The 22,023-nt window shown below is 49.6% G+C and overlaps 1 protein-coding gene and 1 long non-coding RNA gene across 7 annotated transcripts; one reads left to right on the top strand and one right to left on the bottom strand.

Annotated features, from left to right (window-relative positions):
- Positions 1-1,569: 1,569 nt before the first annotated feature.
- Positions 1,570-12,261, bottom strand: LOC123612376 (uncharacterized). Of its 4 annotated transcripts, none has more exons than XR_012500882.1 (4): positions 12,123-12,261; positions 9,951-10,096; positions 2,222-7,792; positions 1,570-1,802 (listed from the first exon to the last, which is right to left on the bottom strand). It is a non-coding gene; the product is annotated as an uncharacterized LOC123612376 (long non-coding RNA). The 4 variants fall into 4 exon arrangements; XR_012500880.1 differs by lacking the exon at positions 12,123-12,261 and having other exon boundaries at positions 2,222-5,092; positions 5,431-7,792; positions 9,951-11,497; XR_012500879.1 differs by lacking the exon at positions 12,123-12,261 and having other exon boundaries at positions 9,951-11,497.
- On the top strand, positions 11,651-20,946 carry SERPINB1 (serpin family B member 1). 3 transcript variants are annotated; one of them, XM_074347991.1, is made up of 8 exons: positions 11,920-11,935; positions 12,532-12,643; positions 13,607-13,781; positions 15,545-15,682; positions 16,738-16,855; positions 17,802-17,944; positions 18,028-18,195; positions 19,628-20,946. In XM_074347991.1, the coding sequence occupies exons 3-8, from the start codon at positions 13,614-13,616 to the stop codon at positions 20,027-20,029; spliced, it is 1,137 nt and encodes a 378-aa protein (XP_074204092.1). In that variant the 5' UTR covers positions 11,920-11,935; positions 12,532-12,643; positions 13,607-13,613; the 3' UTR covers positions 20,030-20,946. The 3 variants fall into 3 exon arrangements, with proteins under 3 accessions (XP_074204093.1, XP_074204091.1, XP_074204092.1); XM_074347992.1 differs by lacking the exons at positions 11,920-11,935; positions 12,532-12,643 and adding an exon at positions 11,651-11,784; XM_074347990.1 differs by lacking the exon at positions 12,532-12,643 and having other exon boundaries at positions 11,799-11,935.
- Positions 20,947-22,023: the final 1,077 nt, after the last annotated feature.

Genomic DNA, 22,023 nt, shown 5'->3' with positions numbered 1-22,023 from the left:
AGGTGCTGGAGCAACTGGACTTCCACGGGTCAAAAGCAGACCTTGACTTAACTCTCACATCTTATGTAAAAATTAACTCAAAGTGAATCACTGGCTTACACACAAAACATAAAACTATGAAAACTTTTAGAAGGTGTCGACTGAAATAAACGCTCAGCCTAAAAGTTGAGTTATGTTTTATTTGGCGGGAGGACTCGAGCCAGGATGACAGCCCTTCAGGTGGCTCAGAGGGACTGCTCAGAAGAGGTAGGGGAGGAGCTAGGATATACAGGAGCTTTACAACAAAGACCAGGTAGTTGGAACAATAAAAGATTACTTGTTAGCTAAAGAAAACCAGGCATCTCAAGTTCAAGAATTTAGTGCTTTTCTGTGTATGGGAGGAAGCAAACATTTGGGCTCACTGAATTCATCCCTTTGACAAGCACCTCGCTATCTTGGGCCAGTGTCCTGTCCTTTCTTATTCTGAGTGCCCTCAGAGGGCACCGTTGTGAGTGGCTGCGGAGGCCGGGCTGCAGACCTGTCCCCACTGGGGGGTGGCGGCAGCCGCTGATGGCTTGGTTTCAGCATTCTTTGTTTACTGATGTGGTTGCAGTATTTTTCGTTCACAAAGGAAACAAAGAAAAAATCTTCAGGACCTGGAACTAGATGAAATGTTCTTAGGCTTAACACCAAAAGCACAACCCATAAAAGGAAACACTGATAAACTGGACCTCATCAGATTAAAAACGTTTTTTTCCTCTGCAGAAAATTCTGTGAAGAAAATGAGAAAACAAGCTACAGCCGGGGAGATAATATTTGCAAACTACATATCTGACAAAGGACTTGTGTCTAGAATGTCTAAAGAACTCTCAAAAGCCAACAGCAAAACAAAAATTCCAGTTAGAAAATGGGTGAAATACAGGATCGTTGGAGAGGGTTACAGATGTAAATAGACACATAGAAAGACGCTCAACCTCATCAGCCATCAGGGAAACGCAAATTAGAACCTCGGGGCAACATCACTCCACACCCGCGGTCTGCATCCGACTCCGAGCTTTCTCTTGTCTCGAAGCTGGGCAAGCGGCCTGTCAGACCTTCAGGGTGCAGCCTGCTGTGCATTAGGCAGGGCAGCTCTCCCTCCTCACACGCTGCCGGCTCCCCAGCAGGATCCGCCTGAGCAGTGAGACAGGCTGGGGCCCGGGACCTGGGTCCCTTCGATGCAGTGCCTGGGCCCGGACAAATGTCTCCTCGACCAACAGGATACAAAGAAACTACAAGGGACTAAAAATAACGCTCGACTGTACCGTTGGGACAGTTGTTAACAATGTGATACCAAAAGGCCGCAAACCAACCACTTCTGAGTTGTTGGGAGCAAAAGCAGGCACTGCCCGTGATCCCTGCTCACGCCCCGCCAAGGGGGCGGGCAGACCACTGAGCCACACCCACCTCGGCCCAACCCACCGGTCTGCCCCAGCCCTCACCCCATTTAAGGGACTGTTAGCGGGTGGAGGGACCCCAAACTAGGACGTCCACCAAAGTGCGTATCCTGGCCACCGGCTATGGAAGAATTTGCACAGCAGAGGCAGAGGGTTGATGTGAGCGGCTGCTTTATTGCTCAGAAGGGAAAACAGGGGAAAAGTGGTCGAGCAGGGAGGAGGGAAGAAAGGCACTCCAGCCAGGAGCCGGAGGCCAGGGCGCCAGCTCCGCCGGGTGGGTCGCGGGGCCTCTTGATAGAAGGCAGGCACTGCCGTTTTTCATTTTCATTCCGATGGTGGAATTATTTATTTTCTGCCACAGGCTGCTTCCTCCCTCAGAGCTCAGCCCTGAAACAAAAAGCTAATGCAGAGACTTCCCGTGGGAGCAAAGGAAGCGATACCGGGGTCTGTCCTTTGAGTTCCAGCTGCCAGCTGCGGGGTGAGGGAGACGCCCGCCTTCCCGGCGGCTGGCACGCCCTCTCCCGGGCTGTGAGCCCCGCCGGCCAGTCTGCCCCGCCGCGCTCGCAGGGCCAGCTCGCCCCGTTCCCTGCTCTCGCTCCCAGTGCTGTGGCACGAGTCCCGGCACACCCTGCCTGAGCTCCTCATCTGGCCTCTCAGCAGTCCCTACTGACTAGAGAGTCCAAGAGCCCGGGAGGGTGACAGCAGGCGCCCCTCTGCAAGCACCCTCTGCTTCTCAGCACTGCCCTTTGGGTTCCTCCCCACTCCCACCTCCCAGCCTGAGAAACTCAACTGTCCTCAGCACGCACCTCCTGGCTTCTTCGGGAGATGTCTTGAGGAAGTGGCGAAGGCTCCCAGGATGCTGTGGACACGGAGACCCCCGGGAAGCACCATCCCGGAGGCTTCGCTTGGGGAGTAAACCCATCACTTCACTGCAAAGGACAGGGCCACGCTGTGTGAAGAGGGCGAGCACCGTGAGCTATGTGATGGGGTGGCCAGAGAGGCCGCCGCAGAGAGAGCTCCTGCTGGGCTGTGCTTGCTGTTAGCCAAGCGGGCACCTTTGGGCCAGAGCCTCTTGCCCCAGAGGGATGTCTGCTGTCCGACAGTAGACTTTCAAGTCACGCTCTCATGAGTTTTCAGCCCCTTCAGTTGGGAGTGCCTGCTGACCGCATGTGATGTCAGCATCAGGAAGAGCCAGGTCATCTGTGGGTTTATATGTGATGTAGGCAAAATAGATTTGGTCTTTGTCCCCGTTCCTGAAACTTGCGGGAATTCCTGAGTGACAGGTGTGTGGTTACCTGTGAGGAACCCCTTCACGTACACTTGCTTCTACGAGACTGAAGTGCCTCACTGGCTACTGTCACGGGAGGGGCTGTCCCCACTGAGAAGACCAAGCCCGGAAAGGTGGGGACTTTCAGGTGCCCTGTACCCCCACCCCACCCCCGCCACAAAGATCTCTGGGGGAGGGAGAGGGGCTGGGGATTGAGTTCAGTCAAGTGGCCTTGGTTTAAGAAAAACCCTGAACACTGAGATTTGGAGAGTCTCTGGGTTAGTGACACATCGGGGTTCTGGGAGGGGAGTCCCAGGGAGGGCACGGGAGCCCCCTCCCCACCCCCACCCCCCGTCCTGTGCCTCCCTCCCGTCTGGCTTCTCCCAAGCTGTGTCCTTCACGATAAACCGGTAGGAGTAAGCCGAGCACCTTCCTGAGCTCCGTGAGTCGTCCTGGAGAACGACGGACACTGAGGAGGGGCTGCGGGAACCCCCGAATTTACAGTCAGAGGACAGGTGGGAAGCTGGGACTTTTGACTGGTGCCTGCAGCCGGGGAACCCCTAGCTGTGGGGTCTGCCCAGCACCGGGCAGCGAGTGTCGGAGCCAAGTGAATCGCAGGACCCCAGCCGGTGCCGGCTGGCAGCATGCAGACAGTAACAGATGACGCGGTGCCCTCGCAGCTGGACGCCCTGCCTCCATGTGGACGAGCTGCGGATTCGAAAAGCTTTACAGAGACACCTTTGTGAGCTCGGCCGGAAGTAAGGAAATTTACTCAGAAGAGAAGCCTCAGGGAATGAGAGCGTGGGTTACATGCTTTGTTCTGTTTGCATTCTTTGTTTCTAGTGAAGGAAATGTCAGAAGAGGCGGGGGAGGGTGCCAAGGGCTGCCCCCCGGCAGGGATCCCTGGCGCCGGGCTCAGCTCCAGGCCACCCCAGCCGGGGCAGAGCCCGTCGTCCCAGCCCCACCAGGCCTGCACCCAGAGGAGGTTCACTGTCATCAATTGTGCAACGGGTCGCCAGTGGGTGGAGTGAGAGGCTGTGCTTCCTGAGACAGATTCTCTCGTCAGTGGCACATTTCCTGTCATCACATCCTAAACACCAGTCCCGAGGCAGCGTCAGGGCCTAAGTCTCCCCAGCCAGCCCAGCCACGGGGCTTGTGCGCTGCGCTGGGCACTGCTGTCACCCCGGGTGCCTCGTCGGCAGGGCTTCCAGCGCTTAGAGATGCTGCGTGGAACCCACCCACCCCTGAGGAGGCTGCCATCACTCTCTGTTTATACATGAGGCATCTGGGACACTGAGGGTGCGAGATACTTGCCCGAGGGACTCAGCCCGTAGCAGGCGGGCCGGGGCTCATACCGCGGAGGCTGCCCTCGAAGCCGGCACGCCGAGTCACCCGCATCATGGTCTCCCTCCCCATTTCCGTCCTACCCTCTTTAAATTAAGCCAATCCAATTCCTTCCAAAATTCCTTGTGGAACATCCCTCTCGTCCCCCTCTGAGTATCTGTGGCTCCCGCATCTGAAAGCCATTCTCTGAACAGTTCAGGCCGGAGCGCGGGGCAGTGGAACGGCCCTCACTGAAGCTGGACCGCCTCCTTCCATTCATACGAAGGCCTTCATAACCATACTGGTGAATGTTGAGTTTGTGGTCAATTACAATTTCAGAATTTGTCTCACGTGAACTGCTATGAAACAGGCCTCTCACCTCTGGTATTTGCAAAACTGATTTCTTAACATCTGCGTCTAAAACACCTGCATTCTCTTTGTGACGTTTTTTGTGTTGGTTTGAGATGACACATCAGCCAGTGGAGCTCTTCTGAGTCTCGGCTCTGTCATCCCCGACAACAGGGTTGCGCTTGCTGCAAGTTTACCCTGAGCGTCCTTCTGTGCCTCTGTGTGGCTCGCTCGTGAGAGGGCGATGCAGAAGTGCAGGGAGACCAAGCGCAGGGCCCTGAGGTCTACCTCGAGAGACCGCTGTCTCAAGCGGGTCACACGCTGGGTCCCTTCTACAACCAGCCAACTGTTCTCTGCCGCGCAGTCAGCGCGCTGCCTGAGCAGTAATGAAAGGCGTGGGTAAGTGTCCTTCTCGGCTCTGAGCTCCCAGGGCAGGCTTTTCGCACCATCTTGGGCCGCGTGTGCCATTTTCTCTCTTGCGTTAGAGCTGTTTGTACTGGGGCTTGAACTCATCCTCTTTGGACAACACTTCCATTTGCACCAGCGTCAGGCCATCCTTTCACTGAGGAACGTGACCGAGCAACACCACATCGTCTATCCCCTCTGCTCAGCTTGTCCTGGGCTACGCCCTTCGCTCACGTGTTCACACACTTACTCGACGATGTTAACTAAAGGTCCGCTACGTGCAGGCGCCGCTCTGGAACCTGGGCCCGAAGCCCTGCTCCCGCCATGTGACATTCTGCTCAGAAACAGGATAATTTCTGATGGTGACAGATGCTTGAAGCCAAAGAAAGTAACGTGGGATGAGAGGAGAGACCAGGGAGGGGCTCAGCAAGGGGGTGGTGTTGAGAAGAGAGCAGAATAGGAGGAGTCCGTCCCCCCAGGAGGAGAGGACATGAGGGGGAAGACGGTGGAGGAAGAGGCCTTCCCGGGGGAGACACTACAGGAGGGGCCCTGCGACGGGGAGCAGGTGAGGTCGGAGGAGGGTGCTGGCAGAGTTACTCCACAGGAATATTTATAAGAGGGAGTTAATTGTATGGAAATTCCAGCTACCCTAACAAGGGGAACTGAGCTTGCCTGAAGGAGAAAAAACGACATGAGTTCCCGGTGTCCAGACGGCTCAGTGGCTGAGACAGTCGGTGGCGATGAGATGCTGCCCTCAAGAGGGCAAAGGTAGGCTACACAGCGGAAGTCTGAAGACGAGCTTTGGTCCTAACGGAACCAGCAGAAATTTTATTGTTAAATAAAAGCAACAGAAATTTTATTGAAAACTAACAAGACTGCATGAAACTCTGAGAGGTTATTTTATCTGTTTCTGTGGCCTCAGTCACTTAAGCTGCTCAAGATGTGAAACTGTAACTTACTCAGAATTTCCTAGGGGGGGTCTAGTCACCTGCAGCCACAACCCAGGGTCCAAAATTATTCATTGTCATGAAATTACTGTGTCTCACCTAAAATTCTCAGACCATTTTAAGGAAAACATGAGTATTTGTAAAGTGATTTCAACTCACTCTTCTTGTTTTAACAAGTTAAAAATAAATTATAACAGACAAGTGTAAAGAATTCAGTACATACGACCCTCACATGTCCCTTCTAACTATGGTGGATGCAGCTCCTGGTACACAAAAATTACTTTTTAAGATGAAAATGTCTCCATGCCCATGGAGTATTGTAAATTGTGTTTATGTTTGGAGATTGGTCATCTAAAATAAAATGTCTTATCTAGAAGGCACGCTAACGGGGAGATAACGTGTCCATAATAATCCCACTTAAAACACTTACAGACACCGCTGTGAAGACCATACCTCCATTAAGCTTCTCGGCGATCAAAGTATAAAAATTCACTCAGCCTTAAAAAAGGAATAAACTAACGCCATCTGCAGCAACATGGATGGACCTAGAGATGATCATACTAAGTGAAGTAAGCCAGACAAGTATCATATGATACCATTTATATGTGGAATCTAAAAAATAGTGCAAATAAACTTACTTACAAAACAGAAACAGACTCACAGACATAGAAAAGGAACTTACGGTTACCAAAGGGAAGGGGGGTGGATAAGGAAAACTTAGGAGTCTGGGATTAACGTAGACACACTGCTGTATGTAAGACAGACAGACAACAAAGATTTCCTGTACAGCACAGGGAACTGTATTCAATACCTTGCAATAAACTGCAGTGGAAAAGAACTGGAAAAAAATATACATGTATACATGTACGTGTAACCGAATCATTGTGCTGCACACCTGAAACTAGCATAATATTGTAAATCAATTATACTTCAATTTTTAAAAGTATAATAATTCACTCATTTAATTTCTTAAACTGAATCAGGAGGCAAGCTAATTCAAAATGACTTTTGAAGAAAAAAGAAAATCAAGGTGTTTGTGGGGGTTCTGGATAGTCAGTAACCCACTTGCCTGAAGGTGGAGACAAGTCTGAGTTAACTCACTTCTCCTCTCAGGCTGTGTGGGCAGGAGGAATAATTCGGGTCACGAGGAAACCCCTCAGGGGACGGACAGTTCCCTTATTCCTGTAGGACCAGCCAGCCGGGACGAGTCGGAGGGACGCGGTGTTGGTGGTGTCCACACGTCCTCCCGAGCAGAGGGATGAGGAGGATGTGCTCCTAGGACCTCAGGCTGGAGGAAGGGGCGCGCTGCGTGCTCACAGGGCAGGGGGCGCCCTGCTCTGACCAGGACCGGCTGATGCAGGGGTGCCTGCTCGCCTGTGTGTTCTGCTTGAAATCTGATTCACCTTCAACAACCGTGTCCTTATAACGCCTTCTATCATCAGTTCACCTGGTATTGAGGATCTGATTTCCCCTCTTCAGTTCCTTTTCTGGAAGGTGTTTCAGTCTGGAGCATGGAGCTCAGCTGTCCCCATGCTGACATGGTATTTCCGACGACGCTGACTCAAGGCTGGCAGCTTGTTAAGATGAGTCTAGGTCTTCGTACTCTCACACAAATGCACAATCGTTAGTTTGTTCCCTCAATTAATGCAGCAAGTGCATGAGTTGGTCCCCCCACCAAACTTGTTTTCTCCAACTAGAAACATCTAAACAAAAGCAAGAGAACAGTATAAATTTCAGCCACTACTGCATAGTACTCCCAAGCCTGGTGGATGCTCAGAGGACAAGGTCTGTCCTCACATCTACAGGCACCCCTGCCACAGCTGGCCAAGCCCCTCAAGTCTAGCATTGACCCCTCTTCCAGCTCACTGGCACAGCCTCCTCACAGCTCTTCATTGTCACGGCTGCATCTGCCACACTGCATCCCAGCCAGGGACTGAGCCTCACATGTGCCGCAGGAAGTCATGGAGAGTAGTGACCACGGAATGACCATCTAGCTGGATCCAGGCAATGGGAGACTGCTCACCCCATCCACACTCCTTGGAATGAATGTCTTCCCACCGTTCCTGCACCAGGAGCCTCTCACAATCCTGCACAAGGATTTCTCAACTTAGTAATTACAATTACAACAATGCAGCAATAATCTATCCCTTTTCATTGCTACGTAGTATTCCACCGAATAGATATGTCATAACTTACATCCCCATTCTGCTGTAGTTGACCTTTGGGTCTCACCAACAGGTTTACCTGCAACATTCCTGTAAATGTCTTGGTGTAAATGTGAACACACTTCTCAAGGAGAAGAATTGCAGGGTTAACATTCTTAAATAACACTGAACTGTTTTCCGAAATAGTTTTCCCAGTTTGCAATCCCCCAAAACCCAGGAATGAGAGAAGGCTGGTGGCTCTGCATTTGTGGCCACACTTAGAATCGTCATAATTTTTACTTTTTTGGCTTTGCGAGTGTAAGTTATCCTGTTATGTTCTAGGTTTGTTAGTTTGTATTTAACATCTTTTTATGCCATTTGGAGTTCCTCTTTTAAAGTGTTTTTTCAAATTGTTCACTCATTTTTTAAATGTGTTTTTAATGTTATTTGTAGAAGTTACATGTGTGATTAACAGTCTTTGTCCACTGTATGCCTTCAACCCTCTTTCAATTGTGTGGCTTGTCTTTTTTTTTTTTTTTGGTTAGTGGAGTTATTGAGGACTGAACCCAGGACCTTGTGTGTGCCAAGCACGTGCTCCACCGCTGAGCTGTACCCTCCCCCACCTCCTACTCCGGACCTTGGCTTGTCTTTTAACCATCTTATTGGTGTTTTTGTAATAAACAGGAATTCTTATTCTTAAAGTAGTAGAATTTATTAATCACTTCCTTTATAGTAGATGCTTTCTTTGTCTTCTTCAAAATCTTCCCTACCCTGAACTCATGGAAAAACTTCCTACATTTTCTTCTAAAAGCTTGTTTCACTTTATTTTCACATAGCTTTTCATAGATCTTAAACATCCATGGACTTGATTTTTTGGTTTAGTGTAAGGAGGTAAGGAGTCTTTCTCTCTTCCTTCCTTCCTTCTCTCTTTCTCCTTCTTTCTATCTTTAATTTTTGCATATAGGTATTCAGTTGTCCCCACCATTTATCAAGTATTCTGTCATCTCCCCACTGAAGCCTTGTCACCTCTGTCATACATCAGATATCCGTACCTGCAAAGACCTGTTTCTGGCTCTCCTTTCTGTTTCATTGCCTGTCGTCTGTCCCTGCACCAGTGCCGTGCTGGGCTAATTACTGCAGCTCTGCAAGTTTGCATAGTTCGTAGAACATGTCCTCTTTGCCTTGCTCTTCTAGAATGTTTTGACCATTTGCATCACTGTACACATTTTGTAATCAGCTTGCCTGGCTTCACAAACACACACATACACATATCCTTTCTTTGGAATATTTATTAAGATTGGGATTGATTAAAAATCAATCAGAGAAAAACAACGGTCTTTACGATATTGAGTTCCAGTCAATGAATGTGACACATTTCTTCATTTACTTAATTAAAAAAAATTTCTCTTAATACAGGGGTGGATTTATAGCTCAGTGGTAGAGCACATGCTTAGCATGCACGAGGCCCTGGGTTCAATCCCCACTACCTCAATTAAAAAGTTTTTCTTTTAATAATGTTTAAAAATCTTTCTTAGAGGTTTTATTATGTTTTATTAGGCATATGTTTTATTAGATATATTTCCAGGTACTTAATTTTTTGACACCATTTTAAGTGGAATCTTTCTTTTAATTTCATTTCCTGTGTGTTGCTAGTCAATGGAAATATGGATATTTAGTCATTACCTTGCTGAGCACACTCAGTAAATCTAAGTACAGAATTGACTTAAACGATCAGTGCGCTTGTCCCCATGGCCACATACAGAACACCGCCCCTAATGGGCGTAGGAGATTTCTGAATACAGGAAGTATTTACAAAAGTCGACCACATTCTGGGCCATTAAGCAAATCTCAAAACATGTTTCAAGACTGAAATAGTGCAGAGATCTTGTTCACTGACCACAACATGGTCACCCTTGAGGTCAGCAGCACGTGGACAGTTAGTTCTCAAAGATCTCTTGGTGCCTGTCTGGGATTTTCTCCTTCCCATGGGTTTTATGAACCCGGCTGTGGGTCTTCGAAAAATTTATGCAACTTTCTCATCCCACACCATGAACCAGTGACTGATGGGCCCCCACATGAGGGATCAGACGGGAAATCTTACCTGGATTCGAGGATTCTTGTGCTGCTGGGTGTGCGGGAGCAGGAAGGGCATAGGGTCACTAGCTCACCTGAGTCCCCTGGGCACACCTGCGATAGTTAGGGGAGCTGGGTGACAAAGGGCCCCGATCGGCTCCAAGCTGATTAATCCTGGTTGGGAGGTGGCAGGGGGGGTGAGCAGATACAGAAAATAAAATAATCACCAACAATTAACATTTTTTGTTGCTACTTAATTTTTGCTAAAGTGTAACACACGCAGAAAAGCACACCGTTTATGTGCACCCCTCAGTGCATGATCACAAACCAAGACGCCTGTGTAACCACCCACGTCAGGAAGCAGCAGGTCCCCGGCACCCCAGAGGTCCCCTCCCCCACCCACTCACAACCCTTGTGTTAAAAATGAACACAGGATTTGTTCTGATCAGGCATGCCTCCACGCCCATTGTCTGTGCATTTTATTGGGTCTGTCCCCGGGGAGTGAAACTGCTGACCTGGCCAGGGCACCACGCGTTCAGGTTGAGCACATCCGCCCAACGGAGCAACATGGCGATGGTGCCACCAGGCGAGTCCCAGCATCTCCGCATGACCTTGGGCAGGGGCCTTTACACTCTGGAGCCCCAAATACGCACAGAGTGGCCACTGCCTCTGCCTTGCACAGACGTGGATTGATTGATGATTCATGTACAAAGGTGCATTCTGTTTGAAACTTATATGATACATGCAATGATTTAGGAAGTTGTTTCATTTAATTTGACTCAGATCACCAAGTGTCAGGAGAGAAAAAAGAAAATTCAGAACCCTTTTCCTTGCTCTACTTGTCTTGGATTTTAATTTAACAGCCTTTCCGTGCAGCCTGTGGCTTTTGACCTCCTCACACCGACCTCTTGCTAGAAGCCGATGAGGGGCCTCTATTCTGTAAGAAATGGTGACAAGGTTACCAATTTCATTGAAACTTAACTATGACTGGCTCTCAGTAAATGGTTTCTTTATTCCAATCAGCTGTAAAACAAGTGACAATCTTAACCTCTTGTTTATTCTCCCTCTTGTCTAAAAATCTATGGAGAGTATTTTTCTCTCTCAATACTGGTTCTTCTCTGCTTCTTTCCTTATAAACAAATTCTCAGAGTCAAAAAAAATCTACAAACCCACTTACACTGTATTATCCAAACTAATTGAAAAGTAGGATTTTTCTTTCGTCCCTTTTTCATGTTGAGATTTGCAAGAAAGCAGGGGGAAATTTCAAGAATGCAGAATTATTACATACCCTCAAGTACTGTAAATTTTGGTGAAATTACATACCCAGACATTTGGTGGGGGGACACAAACAGAAAACCTCACAGAAGGAGTTCTTGCTTTTATTATTCGACCATAGCCATTCTATTTTAACATTATAGGGGGAAGACTGGTTAGTTTAAAATTTAGTATAACGGGTAAGAAATGCTTCATTCACATAGATGTGGGTTTTCAGGGTGTGTGGCATGTGAGCTGACCTAGCCTGGTGAGGGGACTATTGGGCTGAACTCACTTTAGTACCTGAAGGACAGTGACATCAAGGATGTCGTTTAGGACTGTTTTGTCTCACCCTAGAGGCCCCTCAAAAACCTGAGAGTTTGGAGTGTATAGATGGGATTCAAAAGGGGCTGGTTTGCCCTCTAAGAGGTGACCCATTATGTCATCTCAGTTACTCACACCTTAGTGAGAAATTGCCCAGCAGGTCGTTGACAGAGTGAGTTTGCCTGATCTCAGAGAGGTGCTGACCCCGCCACCACCACAGGAGGGCGTTGCGTGGAGCCCTGCGCACCTCCCCTCGTGCAGAGCGCAGCCCGCGCTCCTAGGAAGTCACCCGGGGGCAGGGGGCAGGGGGCAGGGGGCAGGGCGCCCCGCCCACCCGCGCCCGTCCCCACGGGCGGCACTCCCTTCTGCTGCTATAAGGGCCGCGCTCGGCTCTCTTCCCAGACCTCGTGCCCCGTCCAGGCAGCACAGCAGCGGGTAAGGCCGGGCTGGCGGCGCGGGGAGGTCGGGCGGGCCGGCGGGAGAGGCCAGCCGGGTCCGATCTGCAAGCGCCCCGGGTCCGGTGCTCACCCCGCCCCGCCGTGCGCCCCGCCCGGGTCCCCGGGTCCGGTGCTCACCCCGCCCCGCCGTGCGCCCCGCCCGGGTCCCCGGGTCCGGTACTCACCCCGCCCCGCCGTGCGCCCTTCCCCGAGGCTCCCAGCGCCGGTGGAGAGCGCTAGGCCCGGCATCCTGCCGCGGAAGGAGGTCGCTCTCTGGCGGCCCGAAGGCGGAAGCGATGTCTAAGTTTGGACGTTTTCTCTCTCCCTTCCTCCCGGAGTTCGCTCCGGGTTCCAGGCAGCCTCGGCGCGGCCCGGAGCCGCTTCCCCGCTCTGCGCGGGGGGCAGGGGGCGGAGGCCGCGCCGACCTAGAGATTATTTACCAGCAGCAACAGTAATAACTGAGCGTGTTACTTACACGCTGGGCAGCGGGCACGACCGTTACTCTTCGTGGCCTGAGTGAGGGGAAACGTGCTCTGAGAGTAGGGATCAGGTGGGGACAGCGGGGGGCTGAGCAGAGCCCGGCGTCACCTGCAGGCACCCTGCTGGGCGGTGTCTTGTTCCCCGGGAACCGTGCTGGGTTTCCCAGCCTTCATACCCCGCACCAGCTGTGGGACTCTGGACACTTAACCTCGCTGAACATTACCCAGTGAGTCATAAAAATGAGGGTAATTATATCTGCTTTGCTGGAATTGGCTTTAATGGGGAGCAGGTAGCTCTGATTTTGTAATAGAAACATTCTTTTTCAGGTAAATGTGGGCAGTGGATTCATGGCCCAGATGAGTCAGAGACTTGAATGGGAGGGTGGAAGTGTGCGTGCTCCCGGAGCAGCAGGGAGGGTCCCGTAGGCGCACCAGTCTTTAGGACACAGGGTCCTGGTCCGCTGTCACTGCTGAATCCTAGCTGCCACATTTGTGCATGGGGACAGCTGTTGTGGGTCCGGTGGGGCAGTGCGTGGGCGGTAGAGAATTTCCCAAAGACGAAGGGTGAAAACAGGAAAGGAGTTTATGAGGTTACTCTGCCGTAGGCAACAGCAGGCCCCACAGTTGGGAGGTGAGCCCCGAGGCGGGGTTGCTGAGGTCTTTTTTAGGGACGGTCACCTTTAATTCCGTGTGCTTGCATGGCATTGGGCACAGAGGGGTCGCAGAGTGCGTGATCAGCTTGTGCACAAGACTGATTGGTGGGTGCTGAGGAAGCAGGGAAAGGAGGGGTCGTGAGAGGGCAGAGCTGCCAGACTCGGGGGGCGGGGGGAGCTGCGGTGGGTCCCGGCGGTCTGGCCGCGGGGCCTGGTGGTCTGGCTGCGGGGCCTTGTCAGTTCGATCTTTGTCTAGTTAGTTCAGCTCGGGCAGGTGGGTATTAAGAAAGGAATGTTCTCTGTTGTCTTTAAAAGGCAGCAACTGGATGCTCGAGGGGCCTTGCAGCAGGAATCTGCCAGATGTCTGTGGTCCCCACAGCAGTGTTCTTGCCTCCTGGAAGAGAGGGTGAGGGGGCGAGAGAGAGAGGAAACAAGTTGCAGGGTGCTTCAGGGCTGGGCCAGGCTGAGGAGGAGGTGGCCGTGGCGGCGCTCACGGCTGTGTGACACTGGCAGCTGGGGCTCTGTTCTGTGTTGCAGCCTCACCATGGAGCAGCTGAGCGCGGCAAACACCCGCTTCGCCTTGGACCTGTTCCGCACCGTGAATGAGAGCAATCCTGCGGGGAACATCTTCTTCTCCCCCTTCAGCATTTCGTCAGCGCTGGCCATGATCTTTCTGGGGACCAGAGGCAATACCTCGGAGCAGATGTCCAAGGTGAGCAGCAACTGGCAGAAATGGCCTGCTTCCCTGGCCGAGCCCCGCCATGGTCTGCCCCAGAAAGCCGCGCCTTTGAGTGCGTGCAGAGCTGGCTTTCTGTGTCCCGCATCGTGCATCATGCTATCCCTCCTGAGGTCAGACTTTCAGAAAAAGCCCCAAGAATAGCCTTGGGGGCAGGCTGTCATTCACCATCCAGTCTTGAGCGAGCACCTGTGATGTGCCAGGCGCTGTCTTTGGTGGGGCTGAGGGCAGAGCAGCAAAGAAGGCGGACAGAGCCCTGTTCTAGTGGAAGTCTGCGTGGCTTTCCCGGAAGCCACGCGCCTCCTGCTCTCGAGGACCGTCCAGCTTCCGCTCTGCCTGTGATGCTGGGCTACTCGCATAATGCCTGCTGCGTCCTTTTGGGCGTAATGACACACAATGGCGAAGTGGAGGGGACACTGAGTGTGTGACCCCGTGTCCCTAGACCTGGCCCTGGCACCAAGTGTGGCAGGCTGGGCTGTGACCTGGGCTCCTGGGTGAGCAGGAGGGCCCTGCAGGGGTAGGGGAGCGGTGATGCAGAAGCCCCTCCTGTCCTTGGTGGGTGTGGAGACCGCAGGTGTGCTGGGTGCCCTGTACTCTGAGTGGGGAACGCTGGCCATCCTGGAAGGAGGACCAGAGTGGAGGTCCTTCTAACATGCGGGCCACAGGTTGTGCTGCCCTGGAGCCAGGGACTGTCCAGCCCGGATTCAGGCTGACGGGCTTGTTCCAGCTGCAGAGCTTCTATGTCTGCACTTGACGGAAAACCAACTTTTCCCATCATGGCCGATACAGAAGCATTTGAACGTTTTCAAAATCCACGTTAAAAAAAACTCTGGTACTAATAATTGCGAGCTGCCCCCTGCAGGGTCATCTCGGCTTCTTCTTTGAGGTTTTCCAGGAACTTTCTAACCTCAGCAGAGAACAGTCTTAAGTTTTCCCCCCATTTCCAGGAAGAACGTGGGTCATGTACCCACACAGACATCCCATAGCTCAGTTCCTGCACTTTGTATACTGTGGACGTTTGTTCTCCTTGTTTCAGAAGCAAGGAACCAGCCCAGGCCTCGTAAAACCATAAAGGGGACTCTTGATGTAACTGATACAAGGGGGTTAAACTGTTACCCAGTGTCAAGTTTATTTGTCTTTTTAAATTTTTTCTTTTTCATGGAGGTGCTGGGATTGAACCCAGGACATTGTGCGTGTGAGGCACGTGCTCTTACCACTGAGCTGTACCCTCCACCCATCACCCAATGTTAAGTTTAGAGAAGTTATTTTTAAATGAGTTATTGATGCCAATGATGCAATTTGAAAAGCCCCTCACTCTGATCTCTTTGTGTTCCCGCAAAGCTGATGATTCTGTTTTACTGTTTATTTCTGAGAATTTTCAGTAAAATTGTATTTGATACAGAATATACATGTGAGCATAATAGTTATGATTTTTTTTTGGAAAAAAGCTGACTTGTATAAGTATTTAGCCTGTTAACCACTCATATCTGTGGAACCATTGTTATAACAAAAACAATGATGTGAAAACAGTTTCTAATGTAATTATGTTTCCCAAAGCTGTACATTTTGGACTTTCTCTTATTTGCTCTCCAGTGAAAATGACTAAAGTGTTGGGCTGGGGAATCATCAGTAATTAGTAATAAAAACATACTAATTTAATTTGATGGAAGCAAATGCCAAGGAATCAGTTTATAATTTCAAAGTAAATGGTTGTAGAAATAATATTTCCCATCTTTTAGGCTCTCTATTTCAAGGAGGTTGAGGAGATTCATTCAAGATTCCAGAGTCTGAATGCTGATATCAACAAACGTGGGGCTGCTTACACCCTGAAAGTCGCTAACAGGCTCTTCGGAGAGAAAACCTACGACTTCCTCCCCGTGCGTACTTGTGCTCTGCTCTGAAACTCGCCAGGCAGAGCACGTTCTTTTTTTCCAGCACAATCAGGTCTCAGAAGTTAGTTTTAATTTTCAGAAACATTCAGAAAAACGATCCAGAATGAAGCGTTCCCACGAGTGGATGTGGGTTCGTTCTCCATCTCCACAAGGAAAAGGCCGACCCTGGCTGTTTCACTAAAGCAAGAGTGAATTCCGCGGTTCACTGCCCAGTATAATCAGGACCCGCTTGTTTATAAATACGTTAGTCGAAGGTTAGAAAAGGATTGGTAAATTTTACACAACACCGAAACGACTAAACTGTTCACCAAAAAATGGTTACGATCAGACACACATCACTATATATAAAATAGATGAACAAGGACCTATCTTTTAAATTTATTTATTTATTTATTTTTATTGAAGTGTGGTCAGTTTACAACATTGTGTCAGTTTCTGGTGCACAGCATAAAGTTTCAGTCACACATATACATACATATATTTGTTTTCATATTCTTTTTCATTATCGGTGACTATAATATCGAATATAGTTCCCTGTGCTGTACAGAAGAATCTTGTTCAACTATTTTATGTATAGTAGTTAGTATCTGCAAATCTCAAACTCCCAGTTTATCCCTTCCCACCCCCTTCCCCCACTGGTAAACATAAATTTGTTTTCTATGTCTGTGGATCTGAAGGACCTACTGTTTAGCACAGGGAACTATATTCAGTTTCTTATAATAACGTATAGTGGAAGAGAATCTGAAAAGAGAAAATACATACATATGTATATGTATAACTGAATCATTTTACTCTACACCTGACACTAACATTGTAAATCAATACACATCAATAAGAGTTTTTTTTAATGTTTAAGATCATCAGTTGAACATTATGTTTTTCACTATAATAAAAAAAAGTAAAAGGGTTAGAATTTTTTGGTTACAATGAAATATATCCTTTGGGACAGTTTCTGTTGTTTTAAAAAGATTTTGGAGAACCATTTCTGTATGTAGTAGGAGTTATTCATCACATTTCCTTTTTTTTATTTTATTAAACAGGAGTTCTTAGCTTCAACTCAGAAAATGTACGGCGCTGAGCTGGCCAGCGTGGATTTTCAGCAGGCCTCCGAAGACGCGAGGAAGGCCATAAATGAGTGGGTCAAAGGGCAGACAGAGGGTGAGCAGTGGCAGCCCGGCTGGACACGCGCACTGGTCTTCTCTTTCCTCTTCTCTCCTTCTTGCCAGTGGGGGACCCCCTCTCCCCTTTCGTCACCCCACAGCCCGACCCTGGGGTCCCCTCTGCACTGCTCAGTGCTGGACAGCTTTCAAATGTAGAGATTCCTCAAAGTGGAAAGGTAAACATGATTTAACTGAAGATGCTAAATATTTTTTCCCCATAAATTCCCCAAACTACATTTAAAAGTTAAAACTGATATTAAAAGTAGAATGAAAGGAATGAAAATTTTGTGAATCAAGATTTACAGTCTGCTGTGGTCATAAATATTTTTTTGCCGGCATCTTATCTAAGAGGTCAGGGACGGCAGGTGGGGCTGTATCTCCTAAGGCTGTTGTTTAGACTGTGACTCTGTCGTGGTCACAGGATGGTCAGGGGACCCACAGGACACCTGTCTTCCTTCCACAGGGGACTGCCATGGCCACGCTGTCTTGAGTGGGGCCTGTGTTTCAGGGGAGGAGCTGTCCCGCCTTTTGGATGTTTGTTCAAAGCTTTCCTGTGAGAGGCTTCCACTGGAGGATTTGAAGAAGGGATTTATTTACCAGTGGCTGAAACTTTTGGTTAGGGAATTCTCTTTTCTTCCTGAAAAAGAGTGGCCCACTGTGTATCCCACACTCCAGAAAAGGGGAATGCCTATTGTTTGCCCTTTAAACATCTGACTTGCTGTGACGCACTGGCCCTTTTGGGCTGGTTTGTGTGTCACCCTGCTCTGCCCTCCGAGGGCTGGCTTACAGCAGAGGCACTCCGGCGGCTGCGCTAACGTAACACCACATTGCAGGAAACTGAACAGAAGGGCGCGCTGGAATCGCATGTCTGTGCTAACCGAAGGTCAGGTCAAATCTGGAATTCCAATAGGTGTATTTTTAAAAAGGTAACTTTATCTTTTTAGGAAAGATTCCAGAGCTGTTGGCTTCAGGTGTGGTGGACAGCATGACTAAGCTTGTGCTGGTGAACGCCATCTATTTCAAAGGAAACTGGCAGGAGAAATTTGCGACGGAGGCCACGCATGACGCCACGTTCCGGCTGAACAAGGTGAGGCGCGGCCGCGGCCCGCAGCTGCTCTGGGCTGGCGGCTGCAGACGGTGACGCGCACCATCTGTCTTCCCACCGCTCAGAAAGACACCAAGACCGTGAGGATGATGTACCAGAAGAAGAAGCTTCCCTTGGGCTACATTGAGGACCTGAAGTGCCGGGTGCTGGAGCTGCCGTACCAGGGCGGGGACCTCAGCATGGTCATCCTGCTGCCCGACGACATCGAGGACGAGTCCACGGGGCTGCGGAAGGTGTGTGTCCACGGAGGCGCCGGCTCTGTGTGTGTGTGTGCGTGTGTGTGTGCATGTGTGTGGGTGTGTGTGTGTCTGTGTGTGTGCGTGTCTGTGTAGGGGTGTGTGTGCGTGTGTGTGTGGGGGTGTGGGTGCTAGTTCTGTGTTTAGTGAGCCCACCTGACTGTCCCTCCAGGTCTCGGGCCCTCCTTTGTGCAGAAGCCCGCGGACAGGGACAGCCGCTCAGCCCCAGTTCAGATGCTCAGTGCTGTCAGTGAGCAGCGCAGTGGGAAGGTCAGGGCACAAAGCAGGTGTCCCGCTGGCCAGTGGCAGCTCACGGACGCTCTCTTAGGTGAACTTTGGAGGAAAGTGCAGTGCATGAGGGTTGTTTCATTAAAACAATTTTAAAAATTGACCCCCAAACGATACAGCCTGTGGCTTCATCATGGGCTATTAAATCTGATCATTATAGTGCTCCTTCTCACCCCAACTCAAGTGGACTGTGAATTAGATGTCAGGTAGCTACCTGAGAGGAGCAGCCCCGTGTGACCCGCTGGCTGAGAGATGAGCCCACTCCCCGGCGTGAGCCTTGCCTGTTGCTCGTGGTTCAAGGCTGTGGCAGCTCTTGCCGGCGCCAGGAGGCGGGGAAAGCGAGAAGAGGACGGTTCTTCACTGTCTCTGGCCGTCGTGTGCCCTCCCCTCGCTGCCCGGACTTGCTGTCGGGGAGGGTCTGGCATCAGCCGCCTGCGGGTACAGAGCATGTGCTGAAACCAGCATGTCCCTTCTTTCCCTGCTGTTTCCATATTCGTCTCTTCCTGATTGTAAACAAGAAAGTCCGGAGCCTCATGACAGGGACCTCTGGCATCAGCAGCACAGTGGCCCGCGGCTCCGAGCCAGTGCGGGAGCAGTGGTGGCGGCGACGCCGCGGTGACGTCGCACAGCGCCGACTGTGTGCTGAGCGCTTTGTTGAGGGGGACTCGTCCAGCCCTCACGACAGTGCTCTCGTATGTGCTACTGCTCTCCCGTCTTAGACAAGCACTTGGTCTGCTTCTGCTTTCACCTACGAGCTAAATATGTTAAGAAGCTCACAGATACCCACAGTGATCACTGGAGTTCAGAATAGATCGAATAAACAGGAGAAACCTTTAAACTTTTCCCTTGCACCACTCAACCAGCTAGGGTAGTAACTGTCACAGTGGTCCAGTGTGGCAGGGACTCAGTAAGTCCTAGGTGGGGGGATGGGTGCGTGGGTGGGCAGTTGGATGGGTGGGTGAGTGAGTGGATAGGTGGTGGGTGGGTGGTTGATCCACACCTCCAGATGGAATTCTCCTTTGGCACAAACATGAAGGAAGCTAGCATCTGATACTACAGGTCCATTCATTTAAAAAATGCTCCATCAACTCACTTCTATGGAACAGTGCTCACCTCCTCTTTTTGCCCATTCTGATTCCAGATTGAGCAACAGCTGACTTTGGAAAAGCTGCGTAAGTGGACGAAAGCTGACAGTCTGGAGCACCTTGAGGTCAGCGTCCACCTGCCCCGGTTCGGGCTGGAGGAGAGCTACGACCTGACCGCCCCGCTGGCCCACCTGGGTGTGCAGGATCTCTTCTGTAGCAAGGCTGATCTGTCCGGCATGTCGGGAACCAGAGATCTCTTTGTATCAAAAGTTGTCCACAAGTCCTTCGTGGAAGTGAACGAGGAGGGCACGGAGGCAGCAGCCGCCACCGCGGGCATCGTCGCCTACGCCATGCTGATGCCGGAGGAGAACTTCATCGCCGACCATCCTTTCATTTTCTTCATTCGGCACAACCTCTCCGCTAACATCCTGTTCCTGGGCAGACTTGCTTCCCCATAGACACTGTGGGCTACCGGTCGAGCTTCGCGCTCATTACCTGCTCTTTTAATGACGACCGCTTTTGTTACCTTCACCATAAAATACTATCTGAAAATGAATCTTTAATTTCCTTTGTAAGCACAGTCCTGGTGTCTGCTTATAACTTGGCAAGGGTATCTGTTCTTCTCTTTTATACTGAAAAAATCCAGTGACCGCTTTTGATTGCATCAAGTTAGAAGCAGAAATCAGAAATCAGGTGTATAGGTTCTTGACAACGCAGCAATCCACGAAGCTGCCGTACACTCCTGAGAGCCGTGGGGAACGCGGTCCCACCGTCATGGGTTTTACAGGTAGGCTTTGGAAGCCGTGATAGACATACACCCTGACTGTTGAAGGATATTCAGTTGAAATATAGGAGGGCAGCCCTACTAAGGGCCCGGGTCATGAAGACAGACTCGCCTTGGCCTTGGCAGTGTCTCGGACCTTGTGTAGCACGACAGGATTTGTGTGCCATCATGGCAGAGCCACCTGGCGATGCCCTGCCCTCTCTTTTTTGTTCTCCTGTATCCTTCCTGGTACGTGGTTGGTGTGTGGTCACGAGGAGTCAAGCAGTAGGTGTCGTGAAAGAGACTAAGAAGTGACACAAAAATGTCGTAGGATAGACGGTTAAGCAAAGAGGGCGCGCAGCAGTCTCACTGTGAACCAGCTTCTCCCGTGCTTTCTGATAAAGGCTCGTTGCTTCCATCGTCTGGTACAGGGTTTTATGGCAATGGGATGGCGCTACGCGATGCTGCAGCAGGAGATGGGTGGGGGAGCTCTTTGATTAGTGTAAACCTCTGTCAACGCACTCCTTGGAATGAGACTTGAAATGCTGCATTTTCTTGCTCCCACAAAGCTGGTGGGCTGGTTAATAAATTTTCCTAAGATTCTGCAAACCAGACTGACCTCAGTCCTCTTCTTGTTTCTCCCTGATCTCCGACAAGCCAACACTACAAAAGGGGTTCTTGGCCGACAGTCTTGACGTCCGCAATGATAGTGACTCCACACAACAAAAACAAAAGTTTAGTAATTACAATTACACTAGATTTGGATAAGTCAAGGGTGCACGTTGTACTCTTAAGTTAACCACTGGAAGAACAGTAAAAGGTTTATGGCTTCCACAATAAACCAAAGAGGAAAAAAAGAATAACAACAAATACATACTCAATCCGAAAGAAGGAAATAAGAGAAAAAAAGATACACAGAACAGGTGTGACAAACAGAAAGATGGTGAATTAAACTCCAAATAATTAAGTAATTACTTGAAATGTAAATGGACTAAATGGAGTTAAAATACAAAGGTGGTTAGGCTGGATTGAAAACAAAATACTATTGGTGTCTACAGGAGATACACCTATAGCATAAAAATTGAGAATTAGAAAGGAAAGAATGGAAGAGACGTGTCATGCAAATGCTAAACATTAAAGTCGGTGTAGCTAAAAACGTTAGGCAAAGGAGTTTCTCTTATTCTAGAGATAAAGACAGACACTTCATGAGATACAAAGATTCAGCTCACTAGGAAAACAATTCTAAATTTATATGCACCCAAAAACAAGCCCTCAAAATGAAACAACAAAAATAGAAATTAAAGGAGAGAATGGTCTGCAATTTGACAAGATATGAATGTATGTTGCCACCACTTGCACAATAATTTAATGAAGATCCTACCTTCATTAAAATATATAATGATTTGAAAGGAAGAAATAATATTTTAGATCATTATTTTCATAACAAGTCTAAATTATTAGTATTTAAAAGCGAGTTAAGTAAGATGTTGCTGGTTACACGTGCAATACACAAAGCCGATTTGTATTTCTATGTAACATCAATAGTTAAAAAATTTTTAAATTTTTTTATTAAAAAATTTCTTTTTGGTTTGTCTTTTTGGAGGGGGAGGTAATTAGATTGATTGATTGATTGATTGATTTTAACGGAGGCCCTGGGGATTGAGCCCAGGACCCGTGCATGCTAAGCAC

The sequence above is a fragment of the Camelus bactrianus genome, chromosome 20, assembly GCF_048773025.1.
Source record: "Camelus bactrianus isolate YW-2024 breed Bactrian camel chromosome 20, ASM4877302v1, whole genome shotgun sequence".
Taxonomy (NCBI): domain Eukaryota; kingdom Metazoa; phylum Chordata; class Mammalia; order Artiodactyla; family Camelidae; genus Camelus; species Camelus bactrianus.
Note: the sequence above shows the minus strand (reverse complement) of the source record. Positions and strands in the feature narration are given on the sequence as shown.

Coding starts and splice junctions, on each gene's coding strand:
- SERPINB1 (XM_074347992.1), top strand. CDS start 13,614: ATGGAGCAGCTGAGCGCGGCAAACACCCGCTTCGCCTTGGACCTGTTC. Junction 13,782..15,544: donor CCTCGGAGCAGATGTCCAAG/GTGAGCAGCAAC, acceptor CCCATCTTTTAG/GCTCTCTATTTCAAGGAGGT. Junction 15,683..16,737: donor AAACCTACGACTTCCTCCCC/GTGCGTACTTGT, acceptor TTTATTAAACAG/GAGTTCTTAGCTTCAACTCA.